This window comes from Bubalus kerabau, chromosome 10 (assembly GCF_029407905.1).
Source record: "Bubalus kerabau isolate K-KA32 ecotype Philippines breed swamp buffalo chromosome 10, PCC_UOA_SB_1v2, whole genome shotgun sequence".
NCBI classification, from domain to species: domain Eukaryota; kingdom Metazoa; phylum Chordata; class Mammalia; order Artiodactyla; family Bovidae; genus Bubalus; species Bubalus kerabau.
This window is the reverse complement of record NC_073633.1, coordinates 65332178-65351560: the sequence shown is the minus strand read 5'-3', so window position 1 is coordinate 65351560 and position 19383 is coordinate 65332178. Positions and strand designations below refer to the sequence as shown.

At 39.4% G+C, this 19383-nt stretch overlaps 1 protein-coding gene and 1 non-coding gene across 14 annotated transcripts in view; both read right to left on the bottom strand.

The window, feature by feature from the left end:
- Nucleotides 1-854: 854 nt before the first annotated feature.
- The window catches only part of ATP8B4 (ATPase phospholipid transporting 8B4 (putative)), a 345053-nt gene continuing 326524 nt past the window's right edge, over nt 855-19383 (bottom strand). For 11 of the 13 annotated variants that reach the window (XM_055538002.1, XM_055538000.1, XM_055537998.1 and 8 more), the window contains 4 exons: nt 15466-15711; nt 10664-10802; nt 7351-7481; nt 855-3015 (listed from right to left, as the gene is read on the bottom strand). In XM_055538002.1, the coding sequence (XP_055393977.1) occupies nt 2734-3015; nt 7351-7481; nt 10664-10802; nt 15466-15711 (798 nt within the window). In that variant the 3' untranslated portion in view covers nt 855-2733. Of the gene's footprint in view, nt 3016-7338; nt 8162-10663; nt 10803-12014; nt 12746-15465; nt 15712-19383 lie in introns of those variants that run through there. The other 2 variants (XM_055538007.1, XM_055538009.1) reach the window with 2 other exon arrangements.
- On the bottom strand, nt 10227-10298 carry TRNAR-GCG (transfer RNA arginine (anticodon GCG)). Its single transcript has one exon. It is a non-coding gene; the product is annotated as a tRNA-Arg (tRNA).

The following is a 19383-nucleotide window of genomic DNA, read 5'->3' as shown; positions in this document are numbered from 1 at the left end:
TGTCTTCTCCATGCTGTTCCCCAGGCCTGGGAAACCCAGACTGTGGCTCGAACTGCTTGCACCCTAGATGAGGATCCACCAATGCAGGACTTCTCTCCCTTTCAGATTCTTCTCAGGGGTGGGGGTCCTGACCTTATGCTTTTTTTCTGTCCTACCTTGTTAGGTGAAGATTTTTTTGCAGCTTTGGCTGTATAGGAGTTCTTCAGTCAGTTTCCAACTAGTTTTCCATGAGAACTATTCTGTATGTAGATGTATTCTTGATGTCTCTGGAGGGGGAGGTGAACGCCACAGTCTCTCATTCTGCCATCTTGGGCCCTCCTTTGGAAAACACAATTTGTAATTGTCTATAAGAGCTCAAAACTTGGACAAAGACTTTAAAAACACAAGTTATCAACTTTAGTCCTAAATATAGAAATTAATTTTTTTTCTTTCCAAATAATCTGATAGTTTACATAAAACTAAAATTTTACTATTCCCCAAAGCATCACCAACACCCTTCAGGCCTTTTTATCTTCAGGTTCAAAATAATCCTTGGCATTTGAAGGACCTTGCAATGGGTGTGTGAGTTTATTTGGATCTCATAGGGCCAAGTAAACTGATAAATGTGTTTCTCTCACAGCTATCCACATTATCTGTTTATAAACAGCCTTATTTAATTTGAACTGAATTTGCAAACGTGTACCATTCCTAATCTTTCCCATCCCTTAAACATAGGTTGAACTGGTTCATTTTGTTCTTGACTCTGATCCTAAGAATGAGTACACTTTCCCTAAGAGAGAAAAAACAATTAGTTGATCAATGTAACAAAGACTTTCCCAATGAGTTTCCAATAAAGAAACAACACATCAAACACCAACAGTGCCAAAATATTTACTGAGAGTTTTCAAATCTTTCAAAAATGTTACAAAAAGCAAGCAAACACAGTGAAACTAATGACAAATTAGACACTACAAACTAACATCTGGATAAATCTATGCAGGCATGCAAGAGAAAAGGGTAAATCTATAAGTATTAACTATGATTAAAGCACTGCATTAGGCTTTTTTTATACATATCTCATCTGACCCCATTCAGGAAACCTTATCCCAGATGTGGAAATTAAAGCAAAAAAAAAAAAAAAAAAAAAAGGATTGTGTGATCCATTAATATCTTGCTAGCCTACTATCCATCAAGCTCACCAAGGGCCATCTGACTCCAGAAATATAACTTGAATAATTCAATAAAGACCAGATTAAATATTCTATAAAGTTGGAAACTGATTTGTAGAAAATTGATAAAACATGATTTTTGTTTTCTTATAGAGAAATTTACCTTCATGGTTAAAGTTATATAAAAATACCTCCAAGGTTATTTTCCTTTACGATACGAACCAAAGTAAGGCTCTTACTTTACAGTCTCATTTCATCAAGACCTTTCCCACTGATTACTTAAGTTCCAGTTCTTCACATTTGCTCTTTTCAAACTCTAGTTAAATGGCACTTAACTAATCATCTATTCACTGAGAATTGTTTTTAATGATTTAAGAATTTGTGCTTTGACAATCCTCAAACAACCACATGAGGTAGGTAGAATATCCTCATTTTACAGAGGAAGAAACTGAGCCCCGAGGAGGCACATTACCTGCCAGAGGTTACAAAGGTAAGGAACAGAACTGGAGTTTGAACATGAATATGCCTGAATCCTTTTACAGATACTGCACTGGCAACTCACACGTGGACTGAAATCTGGGCTGGTGCATCCCCAGAAACTCAACACATATGTTAGAATTACGAGTATGGCAGGGGAGCAACCTCAACCTGCATACTTCAATAGCAAGGAAAGAGATTATTTGTTTGGTTTCAAATCTGAACTTTTCAAAATTGGAAATATCAAAAGTATTTGCAGATATAATTAATTACATGAAATACTATCATCAAAGTAAAATTTCAGTGCTTTGCCAAGTCCATCAATAGTTATGGATGACACAGAGTAAATAACTACTGAGTTTTTGTTATAAAAGTCATTGACAAGTACTTAGAATACTTTCTATCTAGAGTCTGTCTTTGACATTTCATGAACATGTCCCTGAGAATTTCTTGAATAAATGTGAACAAGTTGTCAGCCTACCCACTGTAAAGATGTTCAGTCTACTTTGTCTCCAGACTAGTAGAAAAATGTGGAATACCAGCAAGTTTTTCTTCTCTTTAGGCATGAAGGGGATCTGTTGTTCTGACTGAACACACAGGTAGAGATCAAGACTGGAGAGTAACAGGCTGCTGGTAAGTCTGAAAGCACCTTCGTGTACAATGTGCACCTCTAAAATCTTAAACATGTATCTTGGAAATAGCTGACCTTACATATAAGTGTTAATGTGTCACAAGGATGCTTTTCACAGCTGGGATATATACCTTGAGAATGTATCCTTTTATCCAGCTTAAGATCCATTCTCTGTGTATACAGATTTACAAGTGTTTCTCCATAAATGAGATTCTAAAGTACAGATTGATTGGTATCTAGGTCGATAAAAATCTTTGCTAGTATTTTGAGACTTTTATCCACCAACTCATCAGTTAGGCAGTGCCCTCTGGCCAGGCTGTCAGTAGAGTGCATCTCTATCCAATGTGCACCGGCTGCTGTTTGCCACAGGTGAGGCCATCTACTCCAGCCTAGCCCCTGACCCCAAACCCTGGAGCCAGCTGATTTCAGCTCCAGCCAAAGTGAAAAGATAACTGTGTGGTTCAAATTCATCTTGACTCACAGTTTCACTGTTTTATCCTGGCTAAAGCTGCTCACTGTGTCTGTGGTTTTCTTACATAAATTTTCAATCCAGCTAGTGCTATTATACAGTGTCTTTTCCAACCCTGACGATGGGGGTGGATTTTTAGCTCGCATGTTTTTTCCAGATGTGATAAGCTCGCCGTAGCCCTCTTGGTGAGCAAAAGCATATCCAGATCTTCGCGAGCTTGATCTCCGAGTCTGAGGCTTTCGGCTACGCATGGGCCTTGCCTTCTTTTGAGCCTTCTGCCACTGGCGGATCTGGAGACAAAGGAGACCCAGGGTGAGAAGGAGCATCCAAATGACAGACTCCACATAGCAGGCCACTTCCTGAGGTAAAAGCCTTTTCCGTGAAAACTGTATCAGTAATAACCAACTACTCAACTTCACTGCAAAATCAAGTTTTTTCACCTAAAAGCCAGGAAAACTGGATACTGGTCAGTTTTTATTTCTATGAAGAGACTATTAAGCAAACAAAAAGTGTTAAGACAAATTTCAGAATTGTCTCCATCTCATACATCCATCTTAAATGAACAGGAACATATTTTGCACCACCCAAACTCAGTCAGTGTAACAATTTACAGTCCCATTTCCCCCAAGTAAGCCTTTCCTTTCTCTTTTAGAGGTTCTCTGGCTCCAAAAAGTTAGTGGTGACTGGACTAAGAAAATTTAGAAAATAAGAGTCATAAATTTCAAATTCTTGTGACAGGTCCAAATACCATGAGATTTTTCATGGTTTTGATTTCTTGTAGGTTTTCTGGTGACCTTTTGAAAAGCTCAACATTGTTTGAGTGGGTTTGTAGCATCTCATTTCCCTGTAATGCTGAGGAGAGAAAAGATCCAAGGTTTGATGCTTAGCACCTTGTTCTCTAGATGAGCTGACTGATCACTTGGATTCTGACCTTCATGTCAGGAGAAAGCCATGAAGCAGAAAATCATGGTGTACATAAACATAGGAAGGAATGAGCATCATCTTCCTTCAGCTCATCGATCATTGTCTGGATTTACATCAGAATGAGCTCACAGGGCCAAAGGGAAAGGGCAAACATTAGAGGGGAATGAGTGAGTCATTTCAGAAGGAATCTCTTGGCACTTTGGCCCCAGACCAGGAAGGATTTCATGATAAGGGAATGTCTACATCAGTTCTTCTCATCATCAGCCTGGTCACTCATCTCATCAGTATTTCCCCCTTCACATGACGTTGGGCTTCCCTGGTGGCTCAGACGGTAAAGCGTCTGCCAGCAATGCGGGAGACCCAGGTTTGATTCTTGGGTCGGGAAGATCCCCTGGAGAAGGAAATAGCAATCCACTCCAGCACTCTTGCTGGAAAATCCCATAGACGGAGGAGCCTGATAGGCTACAGTCCATGGGGTCGCAAAGAGTCGGACACGACTGAACGACTTTACTTCACTTCATGACGTGGCTACAAACGTGTGTCCACGTGTGTCCCCTCTTTTTCCTTTTCTCTTCCTCTCTGGGTCCAGATCTAACAACATTGTGTTGCTTATACTCCTCTTTCCATGAAATACTGAAATATGTTCTGTTAATCCCTTGGCTTAGGTATTTCTAGAATCTATTCTTTCTGTTTTTCTTCTAACTGTACTTTTCAACCCAGCTATTATGAACATCACCTCCCCCTTGTGTTTAATAATCTGTTACTATTAATATATTTCTACAGGTATTTAGAGCCCCTTCACCTCATACCTTATTTGTCTCTCTTTTACTACCCTTTACTTTTCCAAGTCAGTTACTTTCCATCAAGCTTCCCTTTGCCTTGGGAGCAAATGTCCAAAATGCTGCCAGGGGTTACATGGTAGCTCTGTGTTTAGTTTCTTAAGGAACTGCCATGCTCTTCTCCATAGTGGCTGCACCAATTGACATTCCCACTAATAGTACCTGAGGGTTCCCTTTTCTCCACACCCTCTCCAGCATTTATTGTTTGTAGACTTTTTGACAATGGTCCCATTGACTGGAGTGAGATGATACATCATTGTAGTTTTGATTTGCATTTCCCTAATACTGAGCGATGTTGAGCATATTTTCATGTGTCTTTTGGCCATCTGTATGTCTTCTTTGGAGAAATGTTTGTTTAGGTCTTCTACCCAATTTTTGATATGGTGGGTTTTTTTTTGTTTTTTGTTTTTTTTTTTTAATTGAGTCCCATTAGCTATTTGTAAATTTTGGAGACTAATCCCTTATCAGTAGCATCATTTGCAATTTTTTCCTCCCATTCTGTGGGTTGTCTCTTCATTTTGTTTATGGTTTCCTTTGCTGTGCCAAAATTAGATCCCATTTGTTTATTTTTGTTTTATTCCCATTACTCTAGGAGACAAACCAAAAAAAGATATATTGCTGCAACTTATGTCAAAGGCAAAACATTCTGCCTATGTTTTCCTCTAAGAATTGTATGATATCTGGTCTTACATTTAGGTCTTTAATCCATTTTATTTTTGTGTATGCTGTTAAAGAATGGTCTATTTTTTTTTTTTTACATGTAGCTGTCCAGTTTTCCCAGAACCATTTATTGAAGAGATTGTCTTTATTCCATTGTACATTCTTGCCTCCTTTGCCACAAATTGACCATAGGTACATGGGTTTACTTCTGGGCTTTCTATCCTGTTCAGTTGAGCTCTATTTTTGTTTTTGTGCCCATATCATTCTGTTGTTTTATAATGTAGTCTGAAGTCAGGGAGCTTGATTCCTCCAACTCTGTTTTTCTTTCTGAAGACTGCTTTGGCTATTCAAGGTTGGTTGTGTCTTTATAAACATTTTAAGTTTTTTTTTGTTGTTCTAGTTCTGTGAAAAATACCATTGGCAATTTGATAAAGATTGTATTGAATCTGTAATTGCCTTGGGTAGTATAGTCATTCTGATAATATTGATTCTTTCAATCCAAGAACATGGTCTCTATTTCCATCTGAACTTGTCATCTTTGGTTTCTTTTGCCTTATTAGGTAGGCTGATTGATTCCCAGGTATTTTGTTCTTTTTGATGCAATAGTAAATGGATTGTTTAATTTCTCTTTATTATCTTTTGTTGTTAGTGCATAGAAATGCAACAGATTTCTGTGTATGAATTTTGTATCTTGCAACTTTACCAAATTCAGTGATGAGCTTTACTACTTCTCCAGTACCATCTTTAGGATTTTCTGTGTATGGTATCATGTCATTCACAAGCAGTGACAGTTTTACTTCTTCTATGCAGTTGTTGGAACATAAATTGGTACAGCTACTAAGGAGAATGTATGGATATTCCTTAAGAAACTAAAAATAGAGCTACTATATGATCTTGCAATTCTACTCCTGGGCCTATATCTAGAGATTATCATACTAAGTGAAGTTAGAGAAAGACAAATATGATATCACTATAGGAAGAATCTTAAAAAATGATACAAATGAACTTATTTACAAACAGAAACAGACTCACAGACTTAGAATATTTAACAATAGCTTTAAGTTCATTCTCTAATTACGTTGACATTATTTAAAATGGAACTCTCTTCTTAAATTCCTTTTGAGGTTATTCATTGGTAGTTTATAAAACTAAAAAGATTTTGTGTACTAATATTTTGTATTGTAAATTTATGTATTTGACAACTAGCTGAAGTTATGCTTTAAATTTATATGCATGCTAAATTGCTTCAGTCGTGTCCAACTCTATGCCAACTCCTTGCAACCCCATGATTGCAGCCTGCCAGGCTCTTTGGTCCATGGGATTTTCCCAAGCAAGAATACTGAAGTGGGCTGCCATTTCCTTCTCCAGAGGATCTTCCCCACCCAGGGATTGAACCTGAGTCACTTACGTCTCCTGCACTGGCACTGACAGGCAGGTTATTTACCACTAACACCACAGCTATAACTATGTGTGTATACTTATCAAAATTACTGTTATCAGAGTGCTTTTTTAAATAATCTATTCGTTGTTTTAACTGTGATGATGTGGATTTATGGTGTAGAGGAATATGTTAGTGGTACAAAGTGTTTTAAATGTGATGTTGACTTCCTATTACTGTTATTTGGTGCATGAATCTTATATCAATGTTTGAATTGCTTATTGGATTGGATTGTTAAGTGTGCAGTTTGCTTTGATTGTAGATGCTGTAGATGCTTCAGAAAGGTAAGTCTATGGTTGGGGTTTGGGTTAAGTTAGGGGTTGGGCGGAAGAATGGAAGGGAAGGATAGACTGGGAGTTTGGAATGGAGATGTATACACTGCTATATCTAAAATAGATAACCAGCAAGGACTTGTGTAGCACAGGGAATGCTTCTCAATATTCTGTAATAACCTAAATGGGAAATGAATTTGAAAAAGAATAGATGCATGTATATAACTGAATCACCTTGCTGTATACCTGAAACTACACTTTAGGCTCCTCACCCACATTTACTGTAGACAGTGATCTCCACTGGCACTCCCAGTGCTAGTACATTCAGATGTGGGCAGTTCCAGCTACTGCAGTGTGATGCTGTGCACCTACCTGTAGGTGTTTGCTGATGAGAACTTCATTAGCTTTTCCCTGGACTTCTGGTCAGGCAGAGGACATGATTCCAAGAGCAAAGAATCAACCCCTCAAGTATCCATCAGAGCTGCAACATACCTGATCACTCAGAGCTGGGAATAAATCCACCTTCAAAAATCTGAATGCCACCACAGGCATAACTGAAGCCACTGTTGTTAAGAGAATAATAAGCCAGGTGCACTTCTGGGTCAAGGAATGTCGTGCATTTCCTGTTATTAAAGGAAAATAAACACTGTGGTTATAAATCAGACTGAATTATTGAATTGATTGTTTAGATTTCCTAGAGAGAACACTGGGTATCTTTCCCCAGCATATAGTATGTTCAGTGGTGATAAGAAAAAGGCAAGAACAATGGTCAGATCACCCTTGGGAACGGCTTCATGGCTTGATCACTAGGAGACTGATAGCCAGAGACATGCATTGTCTGATCCAGGTTCAGTCCACCTTCACTGAAGAACAGCATTCTCTCATCTAGTTTCAGGATGCCTCAACCACAAAACAGTCATTAAAGCCACATTTACCCTTAAAACTACCATATCAAATGACACAGTAGATGTTCTAGATCCAGGTACAATCGCAAATGATGGTCTTTTCCACTGGCTATGTCATAAAAAGTAAGCTGTATCTATGACAGGATCAACCTTTTAAATCCAGGCAACAGCCTCGAGCGGACATGCTGATCTCTCTAATGTTCCCACGGATAGGAAGTCCTCAAGGTCCCAAGGTGATCAGAGATGCTCCTGGGTTTGTGAAAAGAGCCTTCTCCACACTGGGAAACCACTGGTGCAGTCCTTCAATATACTAGTTCTAGAGAATAGTGAAGCTCCTTCCCAAGCCTGGAGCCAGTGTTCTTATTTTATACTCACACCTCATATCCTGGGCTGTTCGCCTAAACAAAGCAATAGGGGTCAGTGAGGCAGACAGGAAAATTATACAGAAGATGTCAACTGTACTTATATTGCCAAAATGAGCCTTTGTTCCTTTTGTTGGTTTTCTAGGGATATGATACATCCAATTATCCCTCCCAATCCTACAGCATTACCACTATTTGAATGGGCTTTAGGTGTGAGGGCTTGGCTACTTATTGGAATGTCTGCATTTTCTTCGTAGGATAGACACTGCCTACCAAAGACCGCTTGATTCCAACTGCCTGGGCAGAAATGAACAACTCCATAAATTAAATATCTCTGAGCTTCAAAAAGCTGCAGCCATGGCTGGAAAAAACCCCATCACTTTAAAACCACACTCCTGTTTGCTGCTGGCTACTAAGAAAAAATTTCTTAAACCTCAGTGTTGATCTAACTTTTGAAAAGTCTCATTGGAACTCAGTAATTAATTCCTGGAATGGCATGTGCTTAGCTGGAGAGAGTGGTCACCACTAGACTACTTTCTCCAGTTGAGGCATTCCAGTCTCATTATGTATTGGCGAATGCTCTCTTAGGACTGGAAGTCTGGTCAACACACTGAACTTTCAGATTTGGCACCAAAGAGAAAAGAAAAGGAAAAACTTAAATGTCTCTTTTTTCCCTCCTTATTATTCACAACCATCATGTTTCTACATGGTTGCAACCTTTTGGTGGACAAAGGATTAACAGTTTATATTAAGTAAGAGTGGTGCAATTTAAATATTTCCAGGTACACAGAGCAAGACAAAAAATTGAATATAATACTCTTAAATGTATATATGCATTTAAATGGAATTACATCTCAATTACAATTACATTCTTGGAAATGTATAACCCGATAGTTGCTCTTATTTTGCTTTCTCCATGAATCAGTCTTCTAATAATTGTTTTCTAGACTCAGTTTCCCAACTAATGGATGCAGATCTCAGCCTTACCTAATCGAACTCAAGAAGGTTGTCACTGTGCATCTCTTTTCCACATTTCCAGGATGAACTCAGAAACATCTCTGTTACGAGCTTATTTCACACACACTAGAGATTTTAAAACTTCTTTAAAAAGTCTATTAATAGCCCCACTGTGTAAAGCTCAGTGGCCTTTGCTGGGAATCATTTCAAAATATGGGGGGCAATGACAGTATACTCCAAAGGTAGACCAGACATATACTCTTGGTGGACTCAGAATATCAGGGGCTCAAGGGATTTTAGGAGGCCTTTTGCTACCCACCCGCTGTTCAAATCGCTTGCAGTGTCCCCAACCAGTAATCAAGTCACATTTTCTTTAATCATCATTATCAGTAAATGTTAACCAGGATAAAGTACTATGTACCAAGCTGCATGTTAAGCATTTTATATGCATTATCTCATTTAACCCTCACAAATTCCCTATAAAAGTAGGAACTATTAATATCCCTAAGTTTAGAATTGAAGACATTAAGGTATTAAAAGGAAAAGAAACTTGCCTAAGGTCACACATCTTATAAGTGGCAGAGAACACTGGCTGGCTGGCAACAGAGCCTACACTTTGTGCCACTTACAGCCTACTGTCCAGCCATTTTTAAAAGACTAAATTATACACTGGGCTTCCCAGGTGGCACTAGTAGTAAAGAAAGTGTTAGTTGCTCAGTCTGTCCAGCTCTGTAACCTGCCAGGGTCCTCTGTCCATGGAATTCTCTAGGCAAGAATACTAGAGTGGGTAGCCATTCCCTTCTCCAGGGGCTCTTCCCAATCCAGGGATTGACCAGGTCTCCTGCACTGCTAGGCAGATTCTTTACCATCTGAGCCACTACCCACCTGCCAATGAAGGAGACATAAGAAATGCGGGTTTGATCCCTGGGTCAGGAATGTCCCCTGGAGGAGGGCATGGCAACCCATTCCAGTATTCTTGCCCAGAGAATCCCATAGACAGAGGAGCCTGGCGGGCTCAAGTCCATAGCATTGCAAAGAGTCAGACATGCGGCCCCATGGACTGTAGCCCACCAGGCTTCTCTGTCCATGATATTTTCCAGGCAACAGTACTGGAGTGGGTTGCCATTTCCTTCTCCAGGGGATCTTCCCCACCCAGGGATCGAACCTGGGTGTCCTGCATCGCAGGCAGACGCTTTACCCTCTGAGCCACCAGGGAAGCCCACTTAACACACACACAAATTATACACTTCTTTTCTAAATGAACATAAGTTCCACAGGTGAACTTTGGCATAAATGCTGGTTATAATGTGGCATAAAAGGGAGAGCCTGGCATTTCTTTCTCTTCCCTCTATCATATACCTGAACTACATGGTTTTCAGGCAGCTCTGATATATATGTGCTATGCCTCTTATTTGAAAAGGGACAGTCTACTGCATCTGCACTGTTAGGAAACTGTAAGCCTCCAGCTGTCTGGTTCAGTCAGTTCCTAGAGACAGAATTACTGGTCATTCCTAGTCCCACCAAAATGAAGATACATGACATCTTGACACAAGGCCCCAGCAAATAATATGACTCACTTACCAACAAACGGAAACTGGTTTGGGAAGAGGCCAAAGATGCCATTACTGTGCATTGTAAATAAAATGGAGAAATAAGTGGCTATGCTGCCCCAGATGAAGACATGGTTAATGACAGTCCAATAGCTGGTATCCAAGGCTATCTGTAAATAAAGTCAAATGCCAAGGGGAGATTGTTGAGGATGAAAAGAGCATCATTTTACTGAGTAATGTCTCCTCAGGACACTTCTGTGAAAAGACAATTGTACCTGTCTAGTCAGCAGCCAACCACAGGCTCTACCACTTTCTGCACAACACAGGGGACTGATGTGACGTCTGGTAGACAACTGACCTTAGGCCTTGCATCTGCAGCCGTTATATCTAACAATATTGAGTGAACATCAGGAAGTAAAATGTTAAACTTTTAAATGAGAAAGCAGAGTGGCTTCTAATTTCAATGCTACTTTCCAAATTGCTCTCTAAATTTGTCTATTGGAAAACTTTTTCATAGTGAGAAACTGCAACATTTTAAGATCTGGACATGTATTTTCATTTGACCATTTTGACACAGGTATAGTCTGTTTTATATCAATATTCTAGTTCATTTTGATTACCATTTCTGTTAAATTATTCAAATAATAACAAAAATCCTTAATCCACTTTTGGCATCAGGAGTCGGGCTTCATGGTGACCTGGGAGCATGTTCACAAGCCCTTTTCCCATCTAATAACTTGTTATGGCAGCACAGCTGAAAAAGAGTGATCTGATATGGACAAACTAAGGAAGCCACTAGTGAATATGAACACTTCAGTTCTCAGAGGAAAAATACGTAGGTTCTGTGAAACTGGGTCATTTGCAGTGATGTGGATGAACCTAGAGTCTGCCATGCAGAGTGAAGTGAGTCAGAAAAACAAATACCATATATTAACTTATATATGTGGAATCTAGAAAAATGGTGCTGATGAACCTACTTGCAGGACAGGGACAGAGATGCAGACAGAATGGACACATGGATGCGGGGGAGGAGAGGGTAGGGTGAATTCAGAGTAACATTGATATGTATAACACTACACCATGGGTAAAATAGATAGCTAGTGGGAACCTGCTGTATAGCACAGGGAGCTCAGTCAGCTCGGTGCTCTGTGATGACCTTGCAGGGTGGGAGGGAGGCTCAAGAGGGAGGGGGTGTATATATACATATAGCTGATTTACACTATTGTACAGCAGAAAGTAATACAACATTGTAAAGCAGTTTTATTCCAGTTTTTCTAAATAATTTTTTAAAGTAGGTTCCAGCATCCTTATTTGCATCTCAGAGGTTCCAAATGGTCCAAATGAAAGTTTAGATTTCTAGCAGAGTCTCAGAAAGTCTCAGAGTCACAGATTTCCTGCCTGCCCAAGGGGGCTCTACCTACACAGTAAACAGACTCTTCTGCATTATAGAGGCATACTTCCCCTTCCCACACGAAGTTACTGTCCTTTAAAATGATGCCCCATAAAAAGAATGTTAGCAGCCTTGATGAAACTGCAGGAGTGCCAAAGGGACAGCCTTTTCTTTCCTCAAGAGGCCTGAGAACAAAGAGCCCTGCCTTCTATACCTCAGCAAAGAAAGACTTGCTGGTTTCCCTGCTCATTCCTCAAGACAGCTGACCAAAATCTCTAGCTCTAACGTTCACCATCTGTCAGTTCATCACCATTAAAAGACACCAATAGTTTGACCTGTGTAGGTATGAGTAGGCAAAGAAAAATCACAACCAATTTAAGAGGATTTGACTTGGGGGGAAAAAAAAGGTAGTTCCTACAATGAAAAAGACAAGCACTGTAACAATAATTTTAAAAAGTAATGCGAACTCTTAAGGAGAAGCAATTAGATAATAGAAAAAAATTCTGGAAGAAAAAAGTGTTATTTCTGAATTTAAAAATTTAATAGAGAAACCAAATAAGAATAGTTACTGATTAGAACTGAATATTCTGTAAAAACAAATGGAAACATCTCATAAGGGCAAAAACTCTAAGAAATGGGAACCATGTGCAAAAACAATATGAGACATGGATGGTAAATCCACAGATGTCCAATCCATAGGCCCAACATTCAAAGAATGGCATCCTAGAAAGAGAAAAAGTAGCAATCAAAGAAATGATGAACCCTGCTCTGTGATAGCAGCAAAGATTTTCAGATTGAGAGCGTACTCTAAATTATAGGCAAATCAATGAATGAAGTTATATTCTGGTAACATTTGTGAAGTTCAAGGATAAAAAAACATAGCTTCTAGACAGAAAAGATACTATTTACAAAGGAAAGAGAATCAACCTATTATCAAGCTGTTACAGTGAAACAGAGATGTAGTGGAAAATCATTTACAGAATTCCTAAAACACTCTGATTCAAGCATCTTATGCCCATCTAATATATGATTTAACTGTGAAGATAGATTTGAACTCAAACATGCATCTATGTACTCCTGCAGAAATTACTAGTGCTTAGAGAGGAAAACATGTTAATGCCACTCTCAAAATGAGCTTATTCACAAAATTCCTGAAGTTTACTCTGTACTAGAGACAGCAGTTTCTGATTGAAGCCATGATTTCATGATGGATGCCTTAGCTATGTCAGATACTTCCAATTCACTCTATTGTTTCCTCCTCTGCTACAGAATTAAACACAAGGGACCTAGCCATGGAGCATTCACAAAGCATCAATATGCTTTATGTAGTTGTGAAACAGACAAACAGAACTCTGAGTGGAGAAATCTGGTTCTGATTTTGGATGCTATCTGACTCTGAATTTTGAACTCCCAAGATGTCAAGTGTTAGATGGCTTTGGTATGAACTTAATGATACTCACTTAGATGGACCAAGGAATGGCAGAGATGTCATTTAAAAGCAGTATGTTTACATTTGACTCATTCAGTCTAATAAATATTGAGTCATGAAGAGAAAGTCTGGGGTTTAACGAGATCTTTTGTTGATATAAATAGCTAAGATTTGTAAAAGAGATTATTTATAGGATAGAAAAAGGACTGACCAAAGACAATTCAAACTCTGTAAAAATTAAGCCCTTGATTGATACTTTCCCCCTTAAAACACACACAAAGGCAAAGAACAGAGGTCACACAGCTTGTTGTATCCACCCAGAGGTACAGATTTTAATGGATTAGAAAGCTTTTGTGAACTCTGACTCAATATCGAATAGTATTGTCCTCCATTTTCATTAAAAAAGAAATAAAAAAAAACTCAAGATGTCCAATGATGATCAATGGATCATCAAAAATCATTTCTACCAGGTGGGAATGTAAATTGGTGCAGCCATTATGCAAAACAATATGGAGGTTCCTCAAAAAACTAACAGTAAAGTTGCCATGTGATTCAGCATTCCCAGTACTGAGCATGTATCTGGACAAAAGTATAATTCAAAAAGATACAGGTTCCTCAACGTTCATAGCAGCACTGTTTACAATAATCAAGACATGGAAGCACCCTGAGTGTTCACTGACAGATAAAGGAATACAGAAGACGTGGCATGCACACACACATGTGCAGACAACACACTGGACGACTACTCAGCCATGAAAAGAATGCAATAATGCCACTCGCAGCAACATGGATGGACCTAGAGATCATCATACTAACTGAAATAAGTTAGAGAAAACAAATACCATGATATCACTTATATGTGGAAAATAAATATGATACAAATGAAGAAATTTATGAAACAGAGACTCACAGACATAGAGATCAGACTTGTGATTGCCAAGGTGGAGGGGGTTTAGGAGAGGGATAGATTAGGATTTGGGATTATCAGATGCAAACTACAATATACAGAATAGATAAACAACAAGGTCCTACTGGAAGAGGTATAACATATTCAGTATCCTGTGATAAACCATAATGGAAAAGAATATGAAAAAGAATATATATAAAACTGAATCACTTTGCTGTATAGTAGAAATCAGTACAATACTGTAATTCAATAAAATAAATTAAAAAAAAATTATTCCTACCAGAAAAGCTTATATGAACTTGAGATTCAAATGTGCCACACACCTAACATTCAACCTCTTGAATACAGAAATGTACTGCCAAATAAACACGACATCTCACTATAAAACTAGATGCCTGAAGCAGGGCACCCAAAGCCAGTGCTCTGGGACAACGTAGAGAGGTGGGGTGGGGAGGGAGGTGGGATGCAGTTCAGGATGGGGGGACACATGTATGTGTATGACTGATTCATGTTGATATATGGCAAAAACCATCACTATATTGTAAAGTAATTATCCTTTGAGTGAAATAAATTTAAAAAACCTAAAAGTTACTTTTACAGAAATCATGGGAAAGTTTCTATTATCATTAGAAACTTTTTCTCCTAAGAAGAAAACACAAGGAAGAATTAGTATATCAGTTCTCTTTACATACAGTGTTCAGTCCCAAGAAGTGCCCATACACTGTGAGGTTTCTACTAATATGGAGGTTATAGACACAAAATGCTAATCGCCCACATCTGGGGATTTATGTTAAAACTTCCTGTTTCATCTCAGAATGTGTAGTTAAAAAGAAAACCCCCGTATTACAGGGGTCCCCAGCCTGCAGGATCTAATGCCTGATGGTCTGTGGTTGTTGTAATAATACTAGAAATAAATGCACAATAAATATAATGCATTTCGGAAACCATCCCCCCACCACCCTGGCCTGTGGAAAAATTGTCTTCTATGAAACCAGTCCCTGGTGCCAAAATGGTTGAGGACCCTACTAAGATTACTGTCAACAAATGAAGCAGAATTTTACAAGAAGTAAAGCCATCCAGTTAAGATATTTTCACCAGTAGGGTTACCTGCACGCTGACCACAATGATCAAAGACGTGGCCATGGTCACTGCAAAAGACTGGTAGTCTGCAGTGTGCTGTCCATCTTCTCCAGCCATGTTGTGAAAGGCCCCATAAGGGATGAAGAAAAGGGCTAATGAGGTGTAGATTCCATGTGCCATACAGATGAAAAATTCATGCTTGTTAAAAAGTAGATTCAGCTGCCCAGGTCTGTAGAGCTGGGGATAATCCATGCTATTCTGGTCACTAACATCCTGTCAACAGAGAGTTACTTTAGTGGAGAAGCCTCGAGGAGAAGTTAGAGAAACTCTGAATTTCCTGTCTCCGGAAATAGCACGTGCATATCTAAACATGGCCTTCCCAGGTGGCTCAGTGGTAAAGAATCCACCTGCCAGTGCAGGAGATCCAGGAGATGAGGGTTCAATCCCTAGGTCAAGAAGGTCCCCTGGAGGAGAAAATGGCAACCCACTCCAGTATCCTTGCCTGGAAAACTCCATGGACAGAGGAGCCTGACAGGCTACAGCCCATAGGATCGCAAAGAGTTGGACACAATTGGGCATGCATGCACTATCTATGCACGCCCTAATATGCACTACTCATTACTTTGTTTTCATTCCCACAGTAACCCAAAGAATATTAAAATTATCCCTACTTTATATAGGAGGAACTTGAGTCTCCAAGAGAGATTCATGAGAGGCAACACAGCTTTTATAACAGAACCAGAACTTGACTGCATGTGGATATTTGGCTTCACATTGAAGTTTCTTTTCTCTACTCTCCTGCAGCTGCACTCATGCTCCCAGAATTCCAGGACATCCAGTGCAGTCAGTGGGTCCTGGGGTTAGCTGCCAAGGCAGTGACAGGGGATGCCAGCAGAGAGCCTGAGTCAGAAAAGGCCCCCCCGAGTTCCCAACTTCGGGGGGAGGGTGAGCAGAAGGAAAGAAACAAGGAAAGAGGGAACAGAATGTGGATTCCAGGTGCAAGGGAGCTGAGCCTGCAGAAGTGAGAGTTCTACCCAGGGAGGGCTCCATAGGCAGCTACCAGGTGCTTAGGTTAAAGAATTTAGACAGAATGAGAGGCATCATGTTTGGGCCCAGCCAGGCCCTGGGAGAAGCTAAAGCTGTGCTTCTCAAACTTAATGTGCACACTGATAACCTGGGGAACAGATGGCACTTCAGTAGGTTTGGGGTGGGGCCTGAGACTGCCTTTCCAACAAGCTCCAAAGCAGTGCTGGTGACCACACTGTGAGCACCACAGCCGAACACCACAACCGCTTCAAAGCCCGACAATCCTGAGTTCAAACCCCAGCTCTGCTGCTTAACAGGTGTGTAGTCTTAGACCCGTCACTTAACCTGTCTGAGCCTCAGGTTCCTCATCTTCAGAGGTGCAAACAACACCATCTCCCTCACAGGATCACTGTCATGATGAAATCGGTATGTATTCAGCAGAGTTCTTGCCATAGTTCATATAATTAAAAAACAAGATGCTTCTATAAATAATAACAAGATAATGATAGTAATAGTAACAACAGTGTTACAGTCTCAGAGTCAAGTGGCCTGGTGCTAGGTTGAGGTCTGTCACTGACCGTATAACTTTAGGAGTATGACCTTAACTTCTGAGTTTTAGTTTCCTCCTTATACAATAAGCAGTGCCATAGATGGTCACTGAGGCCTTCCAGCATAGCACCCCATGATCGGAAGATCATTTTAAGGGTCAGAGGAGACAAATCAGAAAAGGATATGGGTAGACACTCAACTTGATGGCAATAAGGGGCCTTATTGTGTATACGGAACTTCCCTGGTGGCTCAGACGGTAAAGTGTCTGCCTGCAAGGTGGCAGACCTGGGTTCAATCCCTGGGTCAGGAAGATCCCCTGGAGAAGGAAATGGCACCCCACTCCAGTACTCGTGCCTGGAAAATCCCATGGACAGAGGAGCCTGGTAGGCTACAGTCCATGGGGTTGCAAAGAGTTGGACACGACTGAGCGACTTCACTTATTGTGTATACAGTTGACCCTTGAACAACATGGGTTTGCAGTAAGTGGGTTCACCTACACACAGAATTTTTCAATAAATATGTACTACCTGATCCACTCTTAGTTGAAACCTCAGATGCAGAACCATGGATACAGAGGGGCAACTCTACAGGTAAAGGAGAATTTTGGACTGTGTTGGTGTACGAGCCAAAGTGAGGGGGACCCCTAACTTTTGTGTTGTTTCAAGGGTCAACTGTATATTTTTTATCTATATCTTTTAGCTCTTAGGTTATTTCCATATCTTATTTACTATCAATAATGCTGCAATGAATATAGGACTCTCTATATCTTTTCAAATTAATGTTTTGGCTTTCTTTGGATAAATACCCAGAAGTGGAATTGCTAGATCACTTGATAGCTCTATTTTAAATTTTTTGCAGGATTTCTATACTGTTTTCCATTCTGTTCACATTTTCTGCTTAATCATAATTCAGTCTTGGTAGGATGTATGTTTCTAGAAATTTATTCATTTCTTTAAATTGTCCAATTTGTTGCTGTATAATATTAGTCTCTTATGATCCTTGTATTTTTGTGGCCAGTTGTAATCTCTTCTGATTTTGAGTCTTCTCTCTTCTCGTATTGGTGAGTCTACCTAAAGGTTTGTCGACTTTATCTTTTCAAGGAACCAGCTTAGTTTCATGGATCGTCTCTATCACTTTCTTAGTCTCTATTTCATTTATTTTTGCTCTAATTGTTGTTTTTCCCTTCCTTCTACCACCTTTGGGCTTTGTGCTGTTCCTAGTTCCTTGAGGTATCAAGGCAGGTTGTTTGAGTCTTTTCATGTTTCTTGAGGTTGGCATTTATTACTATGAACTTCCCTCTCGGAACTGCTTTTATTCTATCCCACAGATTTTGATATCTTATATTCCCATTTTAATTTGTCTCAAGGTATTTTTAAATTTCTTCTTTGATTTCTTCTTTAACCCATTGCTTTTCAGGAGCATGCTGCTTAATCTGCACATATAAGTGAATTTTCCAGCTTTCTTCATGTAATTAATTTCTAGTTTATACCACTGTGGTTAGAAAAGATACTTGATATGATTTCAATTTGTAAAATGTATTAAGACTTTTCATAGCTTAACAAATGATCTTTTCTTTAAAATGTTTCACGTGCACTTCAGAAGAATTTGCATTCTATTGCTTTTGGAGGGAGTATTCTACATTTTTAGAATATATAGATAGATATAGAATATACATATATTAGAATACATATATAGATATAGAATATATAGATATAGAATATATATATTCTGTATATATTCCTTGTATTCTATATATTATTCTATATATACATGTAATAATGTATGGTCTTTTATATACGTGTGTGTGTGTGTGTCTACACACACATTAGAAGTGTTCCCTGGCAACAGTCATAAAAGTCAGGACACCAGACAGGAGTATGAGATCCTTTCTGGGTCAGGCTGATTACTATAGTCCCATAGGCTCCTTGGAATAAAAGCTATGACCAACCTAGACAACATATTAAAAAGCAGAGACATTACTTTGCTGACAAAGGTCCATCTAGTCAAAGCTATGGTTTTTCCAGTAACCATGTATGGATCTGAGAGCTGGACCATAAAGAAGGCTAAGTGCCAAAGAATTGATGCTTTTGAACTGTGGTGTTGGAGAAGACTCTTGAGAGTCCCTTGGACTGCAAGAAGATCAAACCAGTCAATCCTAAAGGAAATAAACTCTGAATATTCACTGGAAGGACTGATGCTGACACTGAAGCTCCAATACTTTGGCTACTTGATGCAAAGAACTGACTCATTGGAAAAGACCCTGACACTGGGAAAGATTGAAGGCAGGAGGAGAAGGGGACGACAGAGGGTGAGATGATTGGATGGCATCACCGACTCAATTGGGATGAGTTTGAGCAATCTCTAGGAGTT